Genomic DNA, 17,154 nt, shown 5'->3' on the forward strand with positions numbered 1-17,154 from the left:
AGGGGGCTCGTTTGAAAACTGGTGGGGGAAGATGATTGCTCGTCGCCATGGCGACCGCTGGCTGAGCGCGCCGATGCCGCCAAGCGTCGCCAGTCGCGTATCCTGCCCGAAAGGCGCCCCGATTATTTCGAGATTTTTCATTCGAATAGAATCGTAAGTTTGATAGAGTTCTATAGAATTTAGAGAGATTGATGTGTGGACACTGATTAGAAAAGGAATTGTGAAAATATTATGAAGGATGTTTGATTTCGTACATAAGTGCCACTATTTTCATTCGTTTGAAGAGGTCGTTTTATTTGAATTTGATTTATTCTGTAATCTACAGAAATTTAGATATTGACGTGTCTATTTAAACGTAAAATGTATTTATATTTCTATTAGATCTCTTCTGTATCAAGGCGCATTGCGCGATCGATAAATCGTTACCGATCGATGCACTAATTACCTGCCTTACCCCCGCCATTTTCCGTCACCATTGATCGATAAAACAGGGTACACGTAATCGGGTTGCAGACGCTTCGGTGCGGGGCGCTGTTGCTTACGCTGGATCACCTAATTTAAATTGGAATAATTATATTAATAAATACGACGATGCTCCCGTGCACTATGACTAGCATTTCGGTGCAAAAAGGCTGTCCTTAGAAGCATCGTGATCGAAGAAACTGTTTTCCATTCTGTTCGAGCCTACAATGAATTCAACGCGAACATTTTCCATCGCGTCGAATACGTTATTCATAAAGTTTTTCCTCCGTTCATAATGTTCTCGTTCGAGATTACACATTTATGGACTATCGTCGTGGCGCGTCACGGTGCCACGCCTCGATTATTATCAAGTAGAAAAACTGTTACTCCCTACCGACTATAATGCGGCTCAGCCTTGATGATGACTCCATTATGCGACGCCGGAATTGTCTATCGCGAGCCCCGTTTTTGACATTTCGCGGGTGACCTGCCCTTTCGGCGGGGAAACACGAAATTCCGCCGCGCGACGAAGTCGTCCGGGATAGGACAACTTCCGAAAATACCTGTCCTCGGTCGCAGCTTCTAGAATGTCACGTTAGACGAGCACCCTTTTCCGAACGAGTGAACCTTGCCTTTTACGAGGACACGGATTTTCCCGTCTTCCTTCATCCTGTACTCCTGTAATCATGCCTTCGTTTCCTTAGCCGCCTGCAAGGATATCCTCCAATCGGATCAGCTTCGAATCACTTTTACTCATCTCTAATCGCGATTACATAAGTCCTCATGATTTACAGATTACCCGGCCTGACTGGTTTTCAACAACGATAATGCCGCGCAATCGTGCAGATCCATCTTAAACTGAGATCACAATGTACCGTGAATATCGATTCGTATAATTGCGACAAACGAAACCACGAAGGACACGCCGTGCAGCTTGTCGCACCCTGGCAATGACGAAAGCTCGCCGACCGTTGAGGAACGCTCGGAGGGATACGTGCATGTGCGTACGTACCTATTCGGTTTCACGTTCCCTTACGGTAACCAGTAATTTCTACGTTTGTGGGTCACAGGAAAAATGCGAAAAAAAAACGAAAAAGAAACAGATTAACGGGGAAAATTGTGGTTAACCTTGATGATATCGCGCGTAAATCGCATTGTCGGTGCAAGGTAGCGATTAACGATGGTAATGGGTGTGAATTTTATCGTTAATTTGTGTCGGAGGACACGCTCTGAAATGTCGACGGTATTGGAGATCGGTGCTGATTCTTCGAGCAACTCCGAGGATGTACTTTCGGGGTTTGTTTCCTAGGCGCGACGGGTTCTCCAGCTTCGTCTCGTTTATCGGCGGAACGATCGATTCAGAAGGACTCGGCAGTCGGGCTCGGTTTGCAATTGAAAAAAGGAGCCCGACATAAAAGATTCATGAGCCGGCGGAGTTATCGGGCAGAAAAATATGACCGACTACGTTAGCGGATTCGTGGATCGCCGCGGATCGGGATAAATCAATGCGGCATTCATGGATCGTTCGGTAAAGACCGTAACGGGGTATCTGTACCAGGCATTCATTAAAGCGGGAAACAAAAGAAAATAGTGACGCACATTGAAAGTGGAACGATTGTACTCGATTCTTTTTTAATCCGTTCAACGGCCACGTGGCGAGAACTGTGGACGATTCATCGTGCAAATTATATTTCCAGATTTCGAGTTTAATGTGATCACTTTATGACTGTGCGCGAGGCCTTTAAAGTTCCTTTCGACGCTGACGCGTTACACAACCGCGCAATGTTTATCATTTTTTCTGGTAGCTTCGCAATTCAGGCGGAATAATAATAACAATAATAATAATAATAATCATTACGGGTTTACAGTGAATGTCGAGTGTATAAAGAAATTACGACGGCTCGAAGAAACGGAAAAATGTGGCACAGGGTATAATAACGGATCATTAAGTAGAGAAGTGACACGAATGGCGAGGAAAAAAAACGGGACGAAACGTGTACATAAACACACGGAGTTACCAAAGCGTATCCGAATCGCGTCCTATAAAACGCATCAATTATTTCACCACCGTGATTGGCTTCGGCCACGCAGGAAGGCGCCGTAGATCACGGTTCGATCATAAATCTCCGCGGCGACACGTAACCGACGCCCCTCGTTCCGCATGGTTCAACTAGAGCGCACCACGGAAGGTGTAATTAAATTTCGTATCGTATTCAATTACCCGGCAAAAACAAACCCATCGGACGTCTTAATCATTTAATAGAATGTCCCCGCACGGAAATGTCGTCGCCGCGTTTCGTCATCGTCCAGACGGGAGATTTGTCGCGCCCTCCTGCGATCTGGCAGCCCGTTACGATCCTTTTCTAATAACAGTAACGGAGGTAAGTGATTGCGAACTATTCCCAGCAATTATGCGCGACCGGAGTGGCAGCCAATGTGTGCTTCGCGCGTTGCGACTGTAATTATCTAGAACCTCGTAATCCGCCTCGAGAGGGAGAGAAAAAAAAAATGGTTGCGAGGTTGTCGGTAACGATCAGCGACAGCCGCATCAAATTTTCGATTTAAGAGGATCAACGAGGCGTGTCGTTATCGGCTGAAAACGTAAATCCGTTCAATTGACACCTAAACGGTGCTCGCCAACCCCTTTAGCGGGGCCTCGTACGAGCCAAGTAATTGAGATTTCCGCGAGAAGTTCTACTTAGAGCCGGTGGCGGACCGTGATTTAGGAGTTGAATGCCATCGACGCGCTCGATCGGAGCAACATTGAATTGGTTAATGTTGTTAGGGTCAAAGAGGGCAGTGGATGCTGGGCCCGGTTGAAGGCCTAATTACTAATAAGCATCGGATCTCGCTATCTAATGAAATTCAATGGGAAAATAGATTCGGGGTTACCCTTTCCATGGGCCGTCGACGAAGGGATATTACGTTGCCGGATGGTAATGACCCTACCCTATTGCTCGAACTTTGTCCTCCGGCGTTCGCAGTGCGTAGTTGGCGATAGACCGAAGGGGACGCGATCGCGGTTTCGTTCTTTCGATTCGCGACGAAAAGTCATTGAGCACCATCGACGAGGCAGCTTCCCCAGGTAGGTACGTCGAAAGTCTCCGCGCGGCGAATCGGCCGATACACTTTCCACGTTGCGTGCATCGTTGATTAGAAATGCGCGCGGTCGCCCCGACTGGAAAATCCCGTAAACGCAGCACGGCCGAACGACGATAACAGCACAGTAGATAAACATTTTTCCTTCGACTACGTATTACGTTCTATTCGCGCTCCTTGTTTTATCGCGTCGCCGAGCATTAGCCGTCCGTCCCTCGAACATTGTTGAGCGCCGCGCACGCCGGCCCGCACTGGCTCATCGGTGCAACTTCCTTCCTTCCGCGTGACGATAAATCGATTGCCCCGCGTGTTACGATAATCCGATCACCGGATTTATTGGATCGCCGTAAGAGCGTCGCGCCCGGAGACGAATGTCCCACCGGCGAGGACGCCCCGACGCGAAGACGACCACCACGGAGACCCAGTTTTTCATCTCGCCGAATGACCATCGTCGCGTTGTAAATATACCGGCGACATTGGCAATGCTCGCTTGCTCGCTCGCTCGCTCGCCTCGATCCTTTCCAGGCTATTTTCGGACGAATCGGTGGCGCGTCTCGCACGAAAATAGCAGCGAGTACCTTACCCCGATCGAGGAAATCGCATTGTTGTTATTAAGAGTAGATGCGACGCGACGCTCTGTCCCTTAACGCGTCAAGCGCCATGAAAATCTTGACCGTCGTTCCGTAAAGTCATTCTTTTGTAGCAAAGAGAAGCGGAAACAATGATTAATTACTTAGCGTTACAGTCCTTGCGTTGCTCTATTATCAACTTAGCTACATTATTAAAGATTCGACATGGGTTATCTTGCATGTCACGACGATTTTCAAGCAATTCAAAAGCGTCGGTCATCGATGACTGACACGGCGTTTGCCGTGTTAAAGCTACAACCACTGTCGGACAAATCCCGAGCGGTGTCTACACCCCTGTTCCGAATGCCGTTTCGCTCGTGCGTCCGTAGCTGTGCACGCGCCGCGTTTGAACGTCCCTCGGTTTTGCAGAAGAATGCGCGGCGATAACGATGACACGCGGACGATAACAAAGGAAGCATTCTCGAGGTCCGCACTGGGCGGCTGGCATCGGGAGGCAGAGGTTACGGCGGTTATTGCGCGGTCTTCGCGTTGGCCAGTGAAAATCGTTTCGAACCGGCGGTGTCTGCGCGGCAATTCGAGTGACACGCTCCGCTTTCGGAGGTACGCACGTATTCCAAGTGTAGTAAAGTGAGGTAACGTGTTCCGGACGGAATCTCGAGTACGATTCTCCGCGAGACGGTCCCTTCGTTTCCCCGTGTGGCTCCCACCGTTCGGGACGGGTCCGCGGAGACCGGTGACTCCGTTGAGAATCTACGAACGAAATGAGTACCGAATTACTGATCGAGCCGTGCATTCGCAACGAGCCTCGCCGTTCCGATATCTGGACTCGCGAGGCCGAGCTCGCCGAGTGTCACGTACAGGTGACGGACAACGGCTCGTCGGAAGAGGCGGAGGGGGTCGAACGAACATCGAATACCTGCCTCGATTTCATTCGACCATCTGCGTACCATCGATCGTAAGTGTGAACCCGTCACCTGGCCTGTCAGGTGACCGAGACTTTTCCATCGCGCCGCTCGTGAAAGGGGATGATGGTACTCGCCGGGACCGAGGGTCGAGACGTTCCAGTCGACGGATACTTGTAACGTTTGAGAACTCGCTATCGATCTTCATTAATTTCACTCGCTCCTCGTAATCTGCTTACACTCTCTTTCGCCGCTCTCTCGCGCGAATATCCTCTTTCTCGGCTTTCCTTTTCCGACTCTTCGCGACGAATTCCTCGCGAGACACGCCGATGGAATGCCTGGAATGCACGCGAGAATGTGTACAACGCGGAAACGATTATTCCACTGCATAATCGGTGCGAAGAGAAATACTGTCCAGCGAAGTTTTCACGCAAAACACGGCCGGATACCGTTCGCGAAGGGTTTAACCGCGGTTTTCCTCGCCGTGCTCGATAAACGTAATTAAATATTGATACCGCAATCTCCGGCCCGCCGAACGAACGAAATACGCGATCGATCGCGTTCTTTCGGCTGGCCGGATCGTCTCGCGATTCGTTCCGCATGAATTTTCCATCGGATACGAACTCTAAAACAAGCGCGAACGCCGGGTTCGAACGAACGCCAAACGAGATTAGCCTCGATTGCAACGGGGATCGCTCGCGGTGCTCGAACAGAAATTTTTATTTCGGATCTTGTTCCAGGGAAACGTGCGCGCTGTCGAGTGAAAACACGGCCGGCGAGATAACAACGAGAGAATTCGCGTAAATAACCATTCGCGTTCTCCCTCTTTTTCCCCCCGGCTGATGCTTCGGGTAATTGTTACTCGCTAAGCTGCAACGCGATGGAAACGAAACCCAGTCGCGTACGACGTATTTTCTTATGCACGTGAGTCGAGCAGAATTTACCCCCATTCCGTTCGCGGATAAGTTATTTGAGAAATGTGACTCTTTTGCAATATTAATCGCCCAGCCACGCCGCGAGTACCGTTCAGAAAAAAAACTGACGAAGGAGAATTTAATATTACTTTCCGTTTGGAGCAGAACCTACGGAATAAATCTTGGTACGTTTTAACCCTTTCACCGTTAACGGGACACTCTTGTTTCGCGCGTCGTTCGAACGTCGTCGACAGAAGTGCTGCGTCTTTAACGAACAAGCCCGATTCAGACCGCTAATTGGACGCGTGTTCGTCAACCGGATTTGTCGCGCGGATGACGAGTCCTGCGAGCGAACGACAAAACGAGAATGGAAAACGGTTAGACACCGCGATGCGAGAGGGGTGGCTTTGATCCCTTCGTCTCGAATTGCGCGCATAGCTGCCGCGGACATTTTAAATTACCGGAAAGCTGGAGAAAGGCTCAAAGACGAAGGAAAACTACCGCACGGGGGTCTTTGCTTATGGCTGACAGCTTGAAAATAATAAAATAATTTCTGCCATATACGCGGCGTTGGACCCAGTAAGTAAAGTGTTAATGAACAAAATTACTTATTCAAAGACGAAAGGGTCAAAGGCCGGCTCTAAGGTGGATCGTTCGAATGATTTTGCAATTGTTTAGAGAACGGTTAAAGAGTTCACGGCCGTTAGAGACAATGTTTTACAACTCGTCGACGAAGTAAATGATTAAACGCTTGGTCCCGTTCGGCGAACAGGTTGTACTTGAGGAAAGATCGGTGATCGGCACCGAGAAGGCGTATCCCGTGCAATATCTTCGCGCGGAGCACGAGGAAAGCTCGGCGACGCGGTCACAGTAGGGGCGGATCAATGGTAATTAAATACGGGCATAGGTAGTATCTGGCGTCGAGTAGATTTATTACGGCGGCCACGTTGCATTGTTTATTCCAAGGAGATCGAGAATAATGGAACACCCGTGACGTGTCCCTCGATCCTGCGTTATTCCGAGCTCGCGCGCGCACGTTTTCAGCGGCTCGGATGTATATAGGAATTGACGATGAATTTCGCTCGGAATCGAGGTCGCCGCCAATCATCGGGTAACTTCCTTTTTCTATGTTTTTTCTTTCGTTCTCGTACAGTTGTCGTTCGCATTTTTTTCATGTGTCCTCGGCGGCCTCTAGCATTCCGCGGGAAGGATACGCGTTAGGGGTTCGAACGGCGAAGAAGGAAGAAATTACTCGGCGGATAATGGGCTCGTAACTTCTGAAAACGAAGCCGATTGATTCCTTGGGCTCACCTCGAGGCGATAACTTGCATTTCATTATCTCGCATTTAATGCCGGGGAAGGTGTACTTTGTTCCGATTGGTTTGCCGCTTACGGAACTGGCACCGCCTTCCGTCAGCTCGGCACGGAATCATTTGCTTACACGCGGACCGTGTACCGGGACCTCTTAACGGGTGGGTGGTTACGTCACGATGAAACGTATTCGAACGATCGCGATCACGGGAATCGTTATTGGAATCGTTGGAGGATATGAACAGTTCCGAGATAAAGAAACGAGAACGGAAAATATCCGCTGTGAAAAAAATTCATCGCGAACAGAACGAGAACTAATTAACGGCTGCCGACTTAATGAATCCGATTAGATTAGAGGGATTTTTCTATTACCGTCGAGAATCGCGCTGCCGCCGGCATTTAGGCGAGCCGTTTGGAATATACCGCCGCGCCGATTTCTCGTGTGTGCGGTTTCCGTCGATTCGATCCGAAATGTCGTTCCTTCTCCCTCGTCCGCCGATTCGTTCCGGGCGAAACATAAAGCGGCAGTTCGGCGGTAACTTAAGCCAACTTGGTTGGCCAGCTGCGAGCGTAAAATAACGAGCGCGTTCGATATATCGTGTATCCTTCTGCGCCTTTCCAAGCGATCCAGGTTCGCGCCGCGCGCAGAACGCCCGACGATGAATAATTATATCTATCGGAAACGTGACTACCTGTCGAAGCGGTGGGCTTGCTGCGACGTGCTTGTCGATAATAACTCTTAAGTTTTAATCGCCGTCGATGAATCAATCCTGCGATCCTTTCGAGACGCTTCTTGCCAGAACGGATTCGCGTCCGGACAGGCTGTAAGGGGTCAGGGCCGATGGATCACCCGGTTAACGAATTGCCAGCTATTCATAGACGTTCGCAGTTTCACGCGTTATCGATAATGGGAGGAACAATTGAAATACGTTACGTTGTCCGTTGATTTTAGCTTCGGCACACCGAAGCATCCGTCGATTGTCTGTTCGCCGGAGTAGCCAAGTTCAGTGTTCGTCGAAGGAACGATCGCATGGTTTTCAACGCCGGTGGCACACACGCGCGAGCCGAGTGCACGCGCGCCCTATCTTCACGCGATCTCAGATGGTAGAAGTTAGTTGGACGTTATCCGTAACAAATTAGCCGACAAAATGTAAAGTTGTCCGATCGAATAGCCGCGATAGAGATTCCAAGATCGCGCGTAAGGTCAGCTCCATCGCGGAAGTCGCGTGCGTCCTGAGACGCCCGCTGCTGAATCCGGTTCGAAAGGATCTCCGGGAACGATCGAACGCGCGTTGCACGGCTCATTCCGGTGTTGGCTGCCGGTCGAGCCTCGCGATGAAAGGCTACGTGCACGGTGATTGTATTCGCATTGTGCGACTCCACCGCAAAGGATACGCGACCGATCGCTGGACCGAGTAACTCTCCGATTGTCCCTGTAAACGCATACGGAAAGGGAACGATGAAACGGGAAGCGACGAGTCAACAGCCGAGATCGGTTCTCTCTATGTCCGTGTCGCTGAAATATTTGATCGATCGTCTAATTAACTTGATTGAATTTAGTGGGCACTTAAATGGGGACTGGATGGGGACACGTTGTCATTGAATGCCGGCTAAGGAACGGCCACGGTTCTCTTCGCTGACCTTCGCCAGTTTAGATCGGCGATAATTCCATGACCGGTCTGTTCCGATCGCGTTCTCTGTTCCGCGCGATCCAGCCGAATTGCATAATTTCGGGGCGAGTGACTTGTCATCGTTCGATTCCCGTTGCGCCGATGATCCTCCGCGGCTCCGGTTAAACGATCTTGGTCAACTCGTAGGATTCCTTTACCTTATTCATTCATTGATGACTCTATACTCTCGTACGCGTTACCGTGCGCACCGCGTTTTATGTCCTCTGTATCTCCGTTTCACTAGCCTTTAAACTTTTTGCGGTCGGTCCGGTCGTATGCGATAAAACGCTTATTGCCGTCTTTATTATTATTGCATCTAGGTTGTTATTACCTCTCGGAAGATTGAAATACGTTCGCCATTCTCCGTTGAACCCGACGGTAACTCGAGAACGGAATAACGAACGAGGAGCGAGGTATGAAATAGTATATAACAACCGTCTTGACTTTCAATTTCAAAAGCCAGCTATTCGATACCCGCTCCCACGCTTTGCCGATCCACGCGCGTGCGTCTCCCATTTGCATCTGAACGGGACGAATCGACTTTTGATTTTACGCTAACCGTCGAATCGACGGGATTCGAGGAACACTCGAGCCGCTCGTTTTCAGAGACAATCGGTTAATCGGCTTTCGGTGTACCCGGAAGCATAGCCGAGGAGATATTGTTCGACCGAGCCTGATGCAATTCGTGTACACTGAACTTGAACGGCGACGATCGTTTCGGAAATCTCCGAGTACCGCGCAATGTATCATGAGAGTCGCGAAGACGATTTTCTTGTGTTGAAACACCTGCATCCTCTGCATAATACGTATAATTATTGCAGCCATTAATCAACGTGCTGCTGATTAAGTTTCCTCCGGCGAACGTTGGTTCTCTCATTAGCAGAGAATAAATAGTCTTCGACTATCGTTTAATATACATCTTCCTCTTCCTGAAACTGTCGTGTGCCGTTCGCAGGATTTTTTTTTTAGAAACGCTAAAGAAACGAGTTGGAAGAAAAAAAGCGATAAAAGGTGTATCGAATCGAAGCCGACTGAACGAGTATTTTTCAACGATCGACGGTCACGCGGATTGTCTTCGGTGACACTGAAAAATTGTGACGGTTCTAGCGTCGCGTACGTTACCTTCGTGGAACAACAGTTTCGAGGATACACTTGGCACGATTAATGGCACGCGTTCTTCTCTATCATCATCCCGACGTGCGCCAGGGTCTTCCGATACAATGCAACGTCTAAATGAGCCGGCAAATAATTTTGCCTCGCTTCAATCCGCAATTTTCCATCAAACGTGGCGTCGCCGATCGCGTGTGGCAAGCGAAGCCGAACGTGTTCGAGACGCATTTGTAATCCCCGCGCCGTTTCATTTGCATCCGGCGATATCAAATGATAAAACCCGTACAAGGCACGGTACAAATCTCTCGGGAACATTAAATCTTCCCTCGGCACTGTTCTGTCCGGAGTGAGTTACCGTGGGATCCCAGCGACAATCACCGTCGCTATAATTCGTGCAATTATTTATTCGTCTGTTGGCCACAGCTGATTCGTCGGCCGCGACAATCTGTGCACAAGAAAAATTTTACAGATAAATTAGAAACGATAAAGGAAGAAACATGGTAACGAAACAAAAGAGGAGCAAACAATGAAGCAAACGATAAATTAAGGGCTGACGTGAAATCTGACGAAATAAACGATTGTTATTCGCTTCGCGGCGCAAACGTTAATGTATGTTTATACAGAAATCATGACTAAGTTAGGTCCAAGAGTTTTCCGAGCATAACAAGCGGATGCATTAATTCTTCGGTCGACGGGTCAAAAGAATGAGCAAAAAGTAACTAACTTGTTTCGACGCGCGCGTTCCGGTTAGAAGATGTTTCCCGTTTCTGCACGCCGCTAATCGGCTTCCCGTGAAAATGCACGTTTTCTCGGAAAAAGCGAACGATCCGCTCGATATTCCGTTCAAAAATGGCGAAGAAAGGGAACACGGTCGGGGCGGGGATCGCACCGCGATGCCGTCGATTCGCAAAGCTTCCTAAACTATATTCGCATGTCCCAGTAAGAACGGCTTTTGCCTGATCACAGCGTATATAAGACAGACGACGTCCTATCACAAAGCGCAGTGTTAGATTACCACCTCGACGTCAACAACGAGCATCGTGTTATTGGCGAAGTCTACGGTGCCGCTACATTCAGTGACCTATCGGATACACGAATCAATACCACCGCTCGAATTTCCATAGTACCGTTCCGCGACTCGCGAGAAATCCGAATATTCGCCATGGATACCATGTGGACTACCGATCACGAGAATTCGGCCGGTCTCGGGGTCGCCAAGACCGGGACGAACTTCGCAAACGATATCCCGAAAATGTCCAAGTACACGGTAAGCCAGTGACATTTTCCACGTTTTAGGGGGAACTTGGAATTTCAACTTTGTAGTCCTTCCCGATGATTTCTGAAATGATTGACGAGCGATTTAATGCGAGAACAACCGTGAAGTAATGGAATATGCTATAGCAATTACTGATAATCACCGGTGAAACGCTATATGACCATTAGAATCGTATTCCGCGAACCGAAATTGAATTTTCCTCGATTTGAATCTGACGCTTGAAACCCCTGGCTTCCGAAACTATCGCCGCAATATTTAAACCGGGAATAACAGTAAAATACACTGAAACTGATGAAACGGTATACGATTATTAGAATGATAGAAACAGTTCGTTAATAGCATTGGAACGGCATTGCTCCGGCTCCGATACAAGATAACACAAACGAGGGGTCATTACGGGAAATTAATAATTACAAAAGAAGCTGCAGCGAATCCTCTATCTTCGGCCGGATCCGTCTCCCGCGGCGCGATGCAATTTAAAACCCGAGTGCCATTACGGTACACAATTTTCGCGGGCGAATTATGTAAACCCACTTATTATAATCGTCGCGATCAATCCGCGTAATAAACGCGCGGCGATTGCCGGGTAAAATCGCGGCGCGCCGAAAGGAGAGATCGCACGAATTTTCTCTTACGGTTTTCGAAACTGAAAATGTAACTGTGCGAGGTCTCGTTAGCCGTTATGAATCATTACATGGAACTAGATCAACGATAACGCACGCTGCTCGACCACGCTGGCCGCGTAAAAGAACCGATCGAGATAAAGCGCGGCGAGAAACGGGAACGCATCGCGAATTGCGGCACATGCAACGATGCGATGCGATGCGACGGGCCACGTTAATTGTCGCGTGTGAAAGCGTTAATTCAATTCCCGTCGCCGCGAAAACAAGCAATGTTGCTCGTGCCTCTGTTGCATTGGATTACGTTTACCATATACACACTCGGGCATTGCGAGATATACTGTTACCGGGGACTTTCAACGGTCCGATACGGGCACGCGTTGTCCGCCCGTCGACGCGCCGTTAGGGACACCGGATCGTACTGGATTTCCGCTTTCGTTCCTCGCGGAAATCGGCGGGAAATAAGAAAAATGATGAGAAAGAAACGATCCGTCGAATGTTTCAGCTGGCGGACACGGAGGCGAAAACCTACAGCATGGATTATCACATTCAAGTCGTCACGAAAGACGACAAGCTTAGGATACTGAAGTTCCTCAGGCGGTTCTTCTTCAGGGACGAACCGCTTAATCACTCGATCCAGCTGATACCGGAGAGCGAGGACAGCACCTGCCTCGAGTTGGAGGAGTATTGCAGTTCGTCCTCGATGGAAAACAATCTCAGTTTGATGGCGGTCTCGACCAACGGCGCCATAGTAGGCGTTACGTTGAACGGTAAGGAACCTGACGGTATTAGCTATCCGTAGCGTGATCCTATCCTCGCGGAATATATCCTACGTCGAAGACCGATCGTCGTTATCTAACGGTTCGTTAAGCGAGTCGCGTGAAAATTGGCCGGGCTAAGAGATCGTTCGCGCAGCTCCCGATGTATCTGGGTTAATAACACGGTTCCACGCCGAGAATGTGTTATTCTCAGCGGAAAATGATGACACACCGAGCGAAAACGACCCGCGAGCACGAAGCGATGACGAATCTCGCGCGAGGCGTCGGATTTCCTTCGAATTTGACTGTCGAGTCGGGCACGAGGCACCGCCGCGCGGCGGAAATGAATATGTATTCCGCCGCAGACCGGAAAATATCGCTGTCGATTCGAAGCCGAAGGCCGTCATCGCTTCATTCCAAATAGATCGATGCGGTAGATACGGGAGCCGCGGATGGGGAGACCTTGCGGGCATTTTTTCCATAAAGCTCACGCGAGACGGTTGACGCGTCTCTATCCAGCGAAAATCTGTCCGGGAAAACGAGGGAGATGGCGGACACACCTACCGCGAAACGGTACCGTTCAAACGTTACATAAATTGTTATGCGAGTGCCGGAGCGATCGCGAGACTTATTAATCGCTACCGGTTGTCGCAATCGCGGTAATTATGTTACTCTATCGATAGATACCGATAGATCCAGTTAGCCGTGCGTTATTGAGATTATAAAAATGCTCTCTAACCGCATTGGGGGAAAAAAAACGGATAGGGGAGAGAAGAATGGCAACAATAAGAGCGTTCGTGCTCTTTAAGAACGCGCCGCGTGTACTTCTCCGACGGCGCGATACTTGAAGCGATTTAAAAATCTGTCGATACAGCTAATGCACTTATCGAACCGATTTCTCGGCAATTGCGAAACAATCGATCGAAGCCGGATTACTCACGGTTTTCGTTTCGCTTCGCTCATTGATCTGTTTCTAAGATAGGGTGGGTCCGCACCGAATTCGTTCGAGCGATCGTCGTTAACGGTCGGCAACGAGACCGATTGACATTTAACTCGAGTCGAACGAGACTTGTATGCATCGGATTCTGGAGTATGTTAGATGAGCGAAATCAGGAAGTCGCATGGCTTATGCTAATTAGAGACCTTTAGAAGTAGAATCTACGTACGATCGCCGTTCACTATGCAACATGCTAATACAATGTATATCGGGTGCTTCGGAAACCGTGATGCAATCGCACGTAAAAGTAAACGGAGAATAGAGAATAGAACTTTCCTCGCGCGAGGTTCCGCATTTGAGAAAGTCGATTTTGGAAACTTGTCTTCTGGACGTTGCGTTCTTACGTGCGATAAGTAGAATAGGCGAGCGATGAACGGACGCGTTATCCGAGTGCTGTCTCGGAGGGAACATCTTTCTTCTTCCGTTACTAATTAGTCTTTCCTCGCCGATTGCGACACGCGTTCGGGGGCACTTAGATAGAAATTCAATGATCTATAATCTGGCAACAATACGTCTCTTTAAACTCGTGTAGCGCAGTTATGTCGTCGTTATTGCGTTTCGAATGATACCTGTTTATTGTCTCTGCACCGGCGGCACGAGTTACGCAAACTTTGCACCCCACTGGTATTCCGCAAAGTAGGTGGGATTGTGTAGGATACACGCCCAGCAACACACACGCTGGAGTTTTCCGATCGCGAAAATTAAATCGGACTTTCCGTTGGGCGCAGGGAAAATGGAGCCGTCGAACGACGACGAACCGGAGTACATAGAGGCCTGCAAGAACCCAAAATTTAAGAAGATCCTGAGGCTACTGAATTACGTGGACAGGAACGTGAACCGGGACGGACAGTACCGGGGGTTGAACACCCTCGAGATCAGGATAATCTCCGTGGACACCAACTGGAGGGGTAAAGGAATCGCGAAAGCTCTTCTGGAAAAGACGATGTAAGTATTTAATGTATAGACTCGTTAGGAGATCACTTGGTGGCTAAACCGAGGAATTCTGTTCTGAGTTTTCTGTTGATTTTATTGCTTAATTCCCGATATTTTCGAATTAATTTGTTGATACGGTTATACGCAACCAAAAGAAACTAGAAAACTCTGAACTAGAAAGGCAGCTCTTACCCTTGTTCCGCTGAACATCAAGTCATCTCCCAATTGATGAAATTTAGCGTTCATCGTGAGAAGTTCATGTAAAATTGAATGATAGACTACGTTGAAGATATTCACGTGTTTCTGCTTCACAGGGAGATCGGGAGAGAGAAAGGATTTCACATTGTTCGAGCTGATTGTTCCTCTTTCTTCTCCGGAAAACTATGCGCCGGTCTTGGATTCGAAGCGATTTACAAACTACCTTATGCGGAATACGTTGACGAGGACGGGAAACCTGTATTCTCACCAATGCTGCCGCACGCGGCGATTGTTACGTATATTAAGAAACTGTAAAGGATGGCACGATCGGTTTTTTATCGCCGGGTACCTGTTGAAAATGTCCAAAATGACTTCGAGAAACGCACTCCTAAAACACACATATACGTTTTTCGATGACTATTCAGATGCGTTCTTTCTTTCAGCCTTTTTTAAGGTTTCATTTATTTATTTATTACTTTTGTACGGAACCATTTAGCGATCGGATGTACTACTCGTAACGTTGTATCTTTCACTGTTGGAGATTGTGGAAGTATCGATGAGTTACTACAGTTTTTTTTTGGATGTATGCACATATTTGAAGCGATTTGCTCTCGTACGAGTAATTTTTTAACGCCGTCACTATTGTCCAGTGATGCGCATAACTGTGCTCTTTATGAGAGGAGTCAAATGCAGTTCATATTTTAGATATAGCGATATGTGGTTTTTGTGAATTATCATAAGCGAATTATTACTATTCCTGTCAATGTTGAGAAATTACAAAGTTTACACAACACAAAATGTATAGACTTATGTGCAATGAACATTACTGGAAACTTTTTCTGTTTTATTCAAAATAAATGGAACTCCAAATTATTCTTTGTTCGTTTAAAATCCTTTAAGTGCAATCTCCACATATATATATATATATATATATATATATATGTATGTATATATGTGCTGTAAAAATGTACAATTAATGATAATAATAAATTGCAGAATATTTATAATATAAAATAATATATATATATTTTTTTCTAATATTAAATTTACACATTAAAATCAACTATATCACCCAAACTACTTTAAAACAACTGTTATTTTAGTAAAATATTATACTATATTATTCTCCATTTAGTTTTGCTTGGCGTTCTCTATGCAGATCATATAACTTTTGTATTTGCTCCTCTAATGATTTATTTTTAGCATCTTCCTTAATTTTATTATATTCAGCTTCATACTTTTGACTTCTCTTTAACATTTCATACCTTTTGAAAACAAAAGATTTTTCAATAAGAAATATTTGAATAATTGCTCCAAGGAACATTATAGTTAGACACATTATCACTCCTTTTTGTCTACTTTCTTCACTGAATGACACATGTTTACTCGGATGTACAAATCCCCACTCTTCATAAGTAAATTGTGATCTGTAAACAAAATTTTTTATATCATTCTAAATGTTTCTGAGATGATAAACTTCAAGGGAAAAAAATGTATACGTGTTTTAATACCTTTGAGAAGAAGAAGAACTATTTTTTTTATATGGTGGCGGGGTATAAGTGTAATTACATTTTAAATTATTATCATAATTTTCCTTTGTGTCACTCTTACTCAAAATAGTGTAAGCCTCATTAATTTTCACAAACTCCTTATGACTTCCTTCTGTGCCACTATCAGGATGCATCTGATAATTTTTTAATTTTCTATGTAACAACATTTCAGCGAATACAGAAATATTGACTCACTTTTTTTGATAATTTTATGTAAGCTTCCTTTATTTCCTTCTGTGTTGCATTTGGAGAAATATTTAATGCTTCGTAATAGTTAAATTTAGATCTTTAAAAATAAATTTCTTTATAAAGATAAACATTTCATAGGTAAGTAGGTAGACAGTATATCCACTTTCTGCTAACCTTTGCTGATGACTGTTGATTCCATAATAACGAATTATCATAGGTATTTCATATTTGTATAGACGAAATACCTGTGCCATTTCTTTAAATTTGTTATATATTCCAAAATTTCGTTGAAATTAACAGATGTAATTAAGTATAAAACAAAATCATTATTGACGATTACTAATGATAAAAACGTAGTCAAAATTACTTATTTTAAACACACCAAATTAGCATAGGAATTGTTATTGTAAATTTTTCTTGAAATTTTGAATAATGTTCAGGTGAATTTATAAAATATGAAATACTTCAAAAATATGTCAGTGCATGTTCAACTTCAAAGCGTAACTGTTAGCAACTTACTGCTCACTTCGTTGCGTTCATTTGACTTAAAAAAAGATACATAAAGACGCAATAAA

General features: G+C 46.5%; 2 protein-coding genes across 6 annotated transcripts; one reads left to right on the top strand and one right to left on the bottom strand.

Annotated features, from left to right (window-relative positions):
* Positions 1-3,402: 3,402 nt before the first annotated feature.
* LOC116428418 (arylalkylamine N-acetyltransferase 1) lies at positions 3,403-15,713 on the top strand. 5 transcript variants are annotated; one of them, XM_031980050.2, is made up of 4 exons: positions 3,403-3,547; positions 12,460-12,724; positions 14,438-14,654; positions 14,957-15,713. In XM_031980050.2, the coding sequence occupies exons 2-4, from the start codon at positions 12,490-12,492 to the stop codon at positions 15,153-15,155; spliced, it is 651 nt and encodes a 216-aa protein (XP_031835910.1). In that variant the 5' UTR covers positions 3,403-3,547; positions 12,460-12,489; the 3' UTR covers positions 15,156-15,713. The 5 variants fall into 5 exon arrangements, with proteins under 5 accessions (XP_031835910.1, XP_031835913.1, XP_031835911.1 ...); XM_031980053.2 differs by having other exon boundaries at positions 3,422-3,551; XM_031980051.2 differs by lacking the exon at positions 3,403-3,547 and adding an exon at positions 4,603-4,751.
* A 136-nt stretch (positions 15,714-15,849) lies between these two features.
* LOC116428419 (uncharacterized) lies at positions 15,850-17,125 on the bottom strand. The gene is made up of 4 exons (XM_031980054.2): positions 16,754-17,125; positions 16,586-16,676; positions 16,352-16,524; positions 15,850-16,267 (listed from the first exon to the last, which is right to left on the bottom strand). The coding sequence occupies exons 1-4, from the start codon at positions 16,831-16,833 to the stop codon at positions 15,961-15,963; spliced, it is 651 nt and encodes a 216-aa protein (XP_031835914.1). The 5' UTR covers positions 16,834-17,125; the 3' UTR covers positions 15,850-15,960.
* Positions 17,126-17,154: the final 29 nt, after the last annotated feature.

Source organism: Nomia melanderi, chromosome 12 (assembly GCF_051020985.1).
Source record: "Nomia melanderi isolate GNS246 chromosome 12, iyNomMela1, whole genome shotgun sequence".
Taxonomy (NCBI): domain Eukaryota; kingdom Metazoa; phylum Arthropoda; class Insecta; order Hymenoptera; family Halictidae; genus Nomia; species Nomia melanderi.

What these genes read in the sequence shown, in the direction of transcription:
- LOC116428418 (XM_031980049.2), top strand. Translation starts at nt 11,221, where the DNA reads ATGGATACCATGTGGACTACCGATCACGAGAATTCGGCCGGTCTCGGG. An exon ending in CGAAAATGTCCAAGTACACG is followed by an intron (nt 11,326 to 12,459) that starts GTAAGCCAGTGA and finishes CGAATGTTTCAG; the next exon opens with CTGGCGGACACGGAGGCGAA. An exon ending in GCTCTTCTGGAAAAGACGAT is followed by an intron (nt 14,655 to 14,956) that starts GTAAGTATTTAA and finishes TCTGCTTCACAG; the next exon opens with GGAGATCGGGAGAGAGAAAG.
- LOC116428419 (XM_031980054.2), bottom strand. Translation starts at nt 16,833, where the DNA reads ATGGCACAGGTATTTCGTCTATACAAATATGAAATACCTATGATAATT. An exon ending in ACATAAAATTATCAAAAAAA is followed by an intron (nt 16,525 to 16,585) that starts GTGAGTCAATAT and finishes AAAAATTATCAG; the next exon opens with ATGCATCCTGATAGTGGCAC. An exon ending in AGTTCTTCTTCTTCTCAAAG is followed by an intron (nt 16,268 to 16,351) that starts GTATTAAAACAC and finishes TTTTGTTTACAG; the next exon opens with ATCACAATTTACTTATGAAG.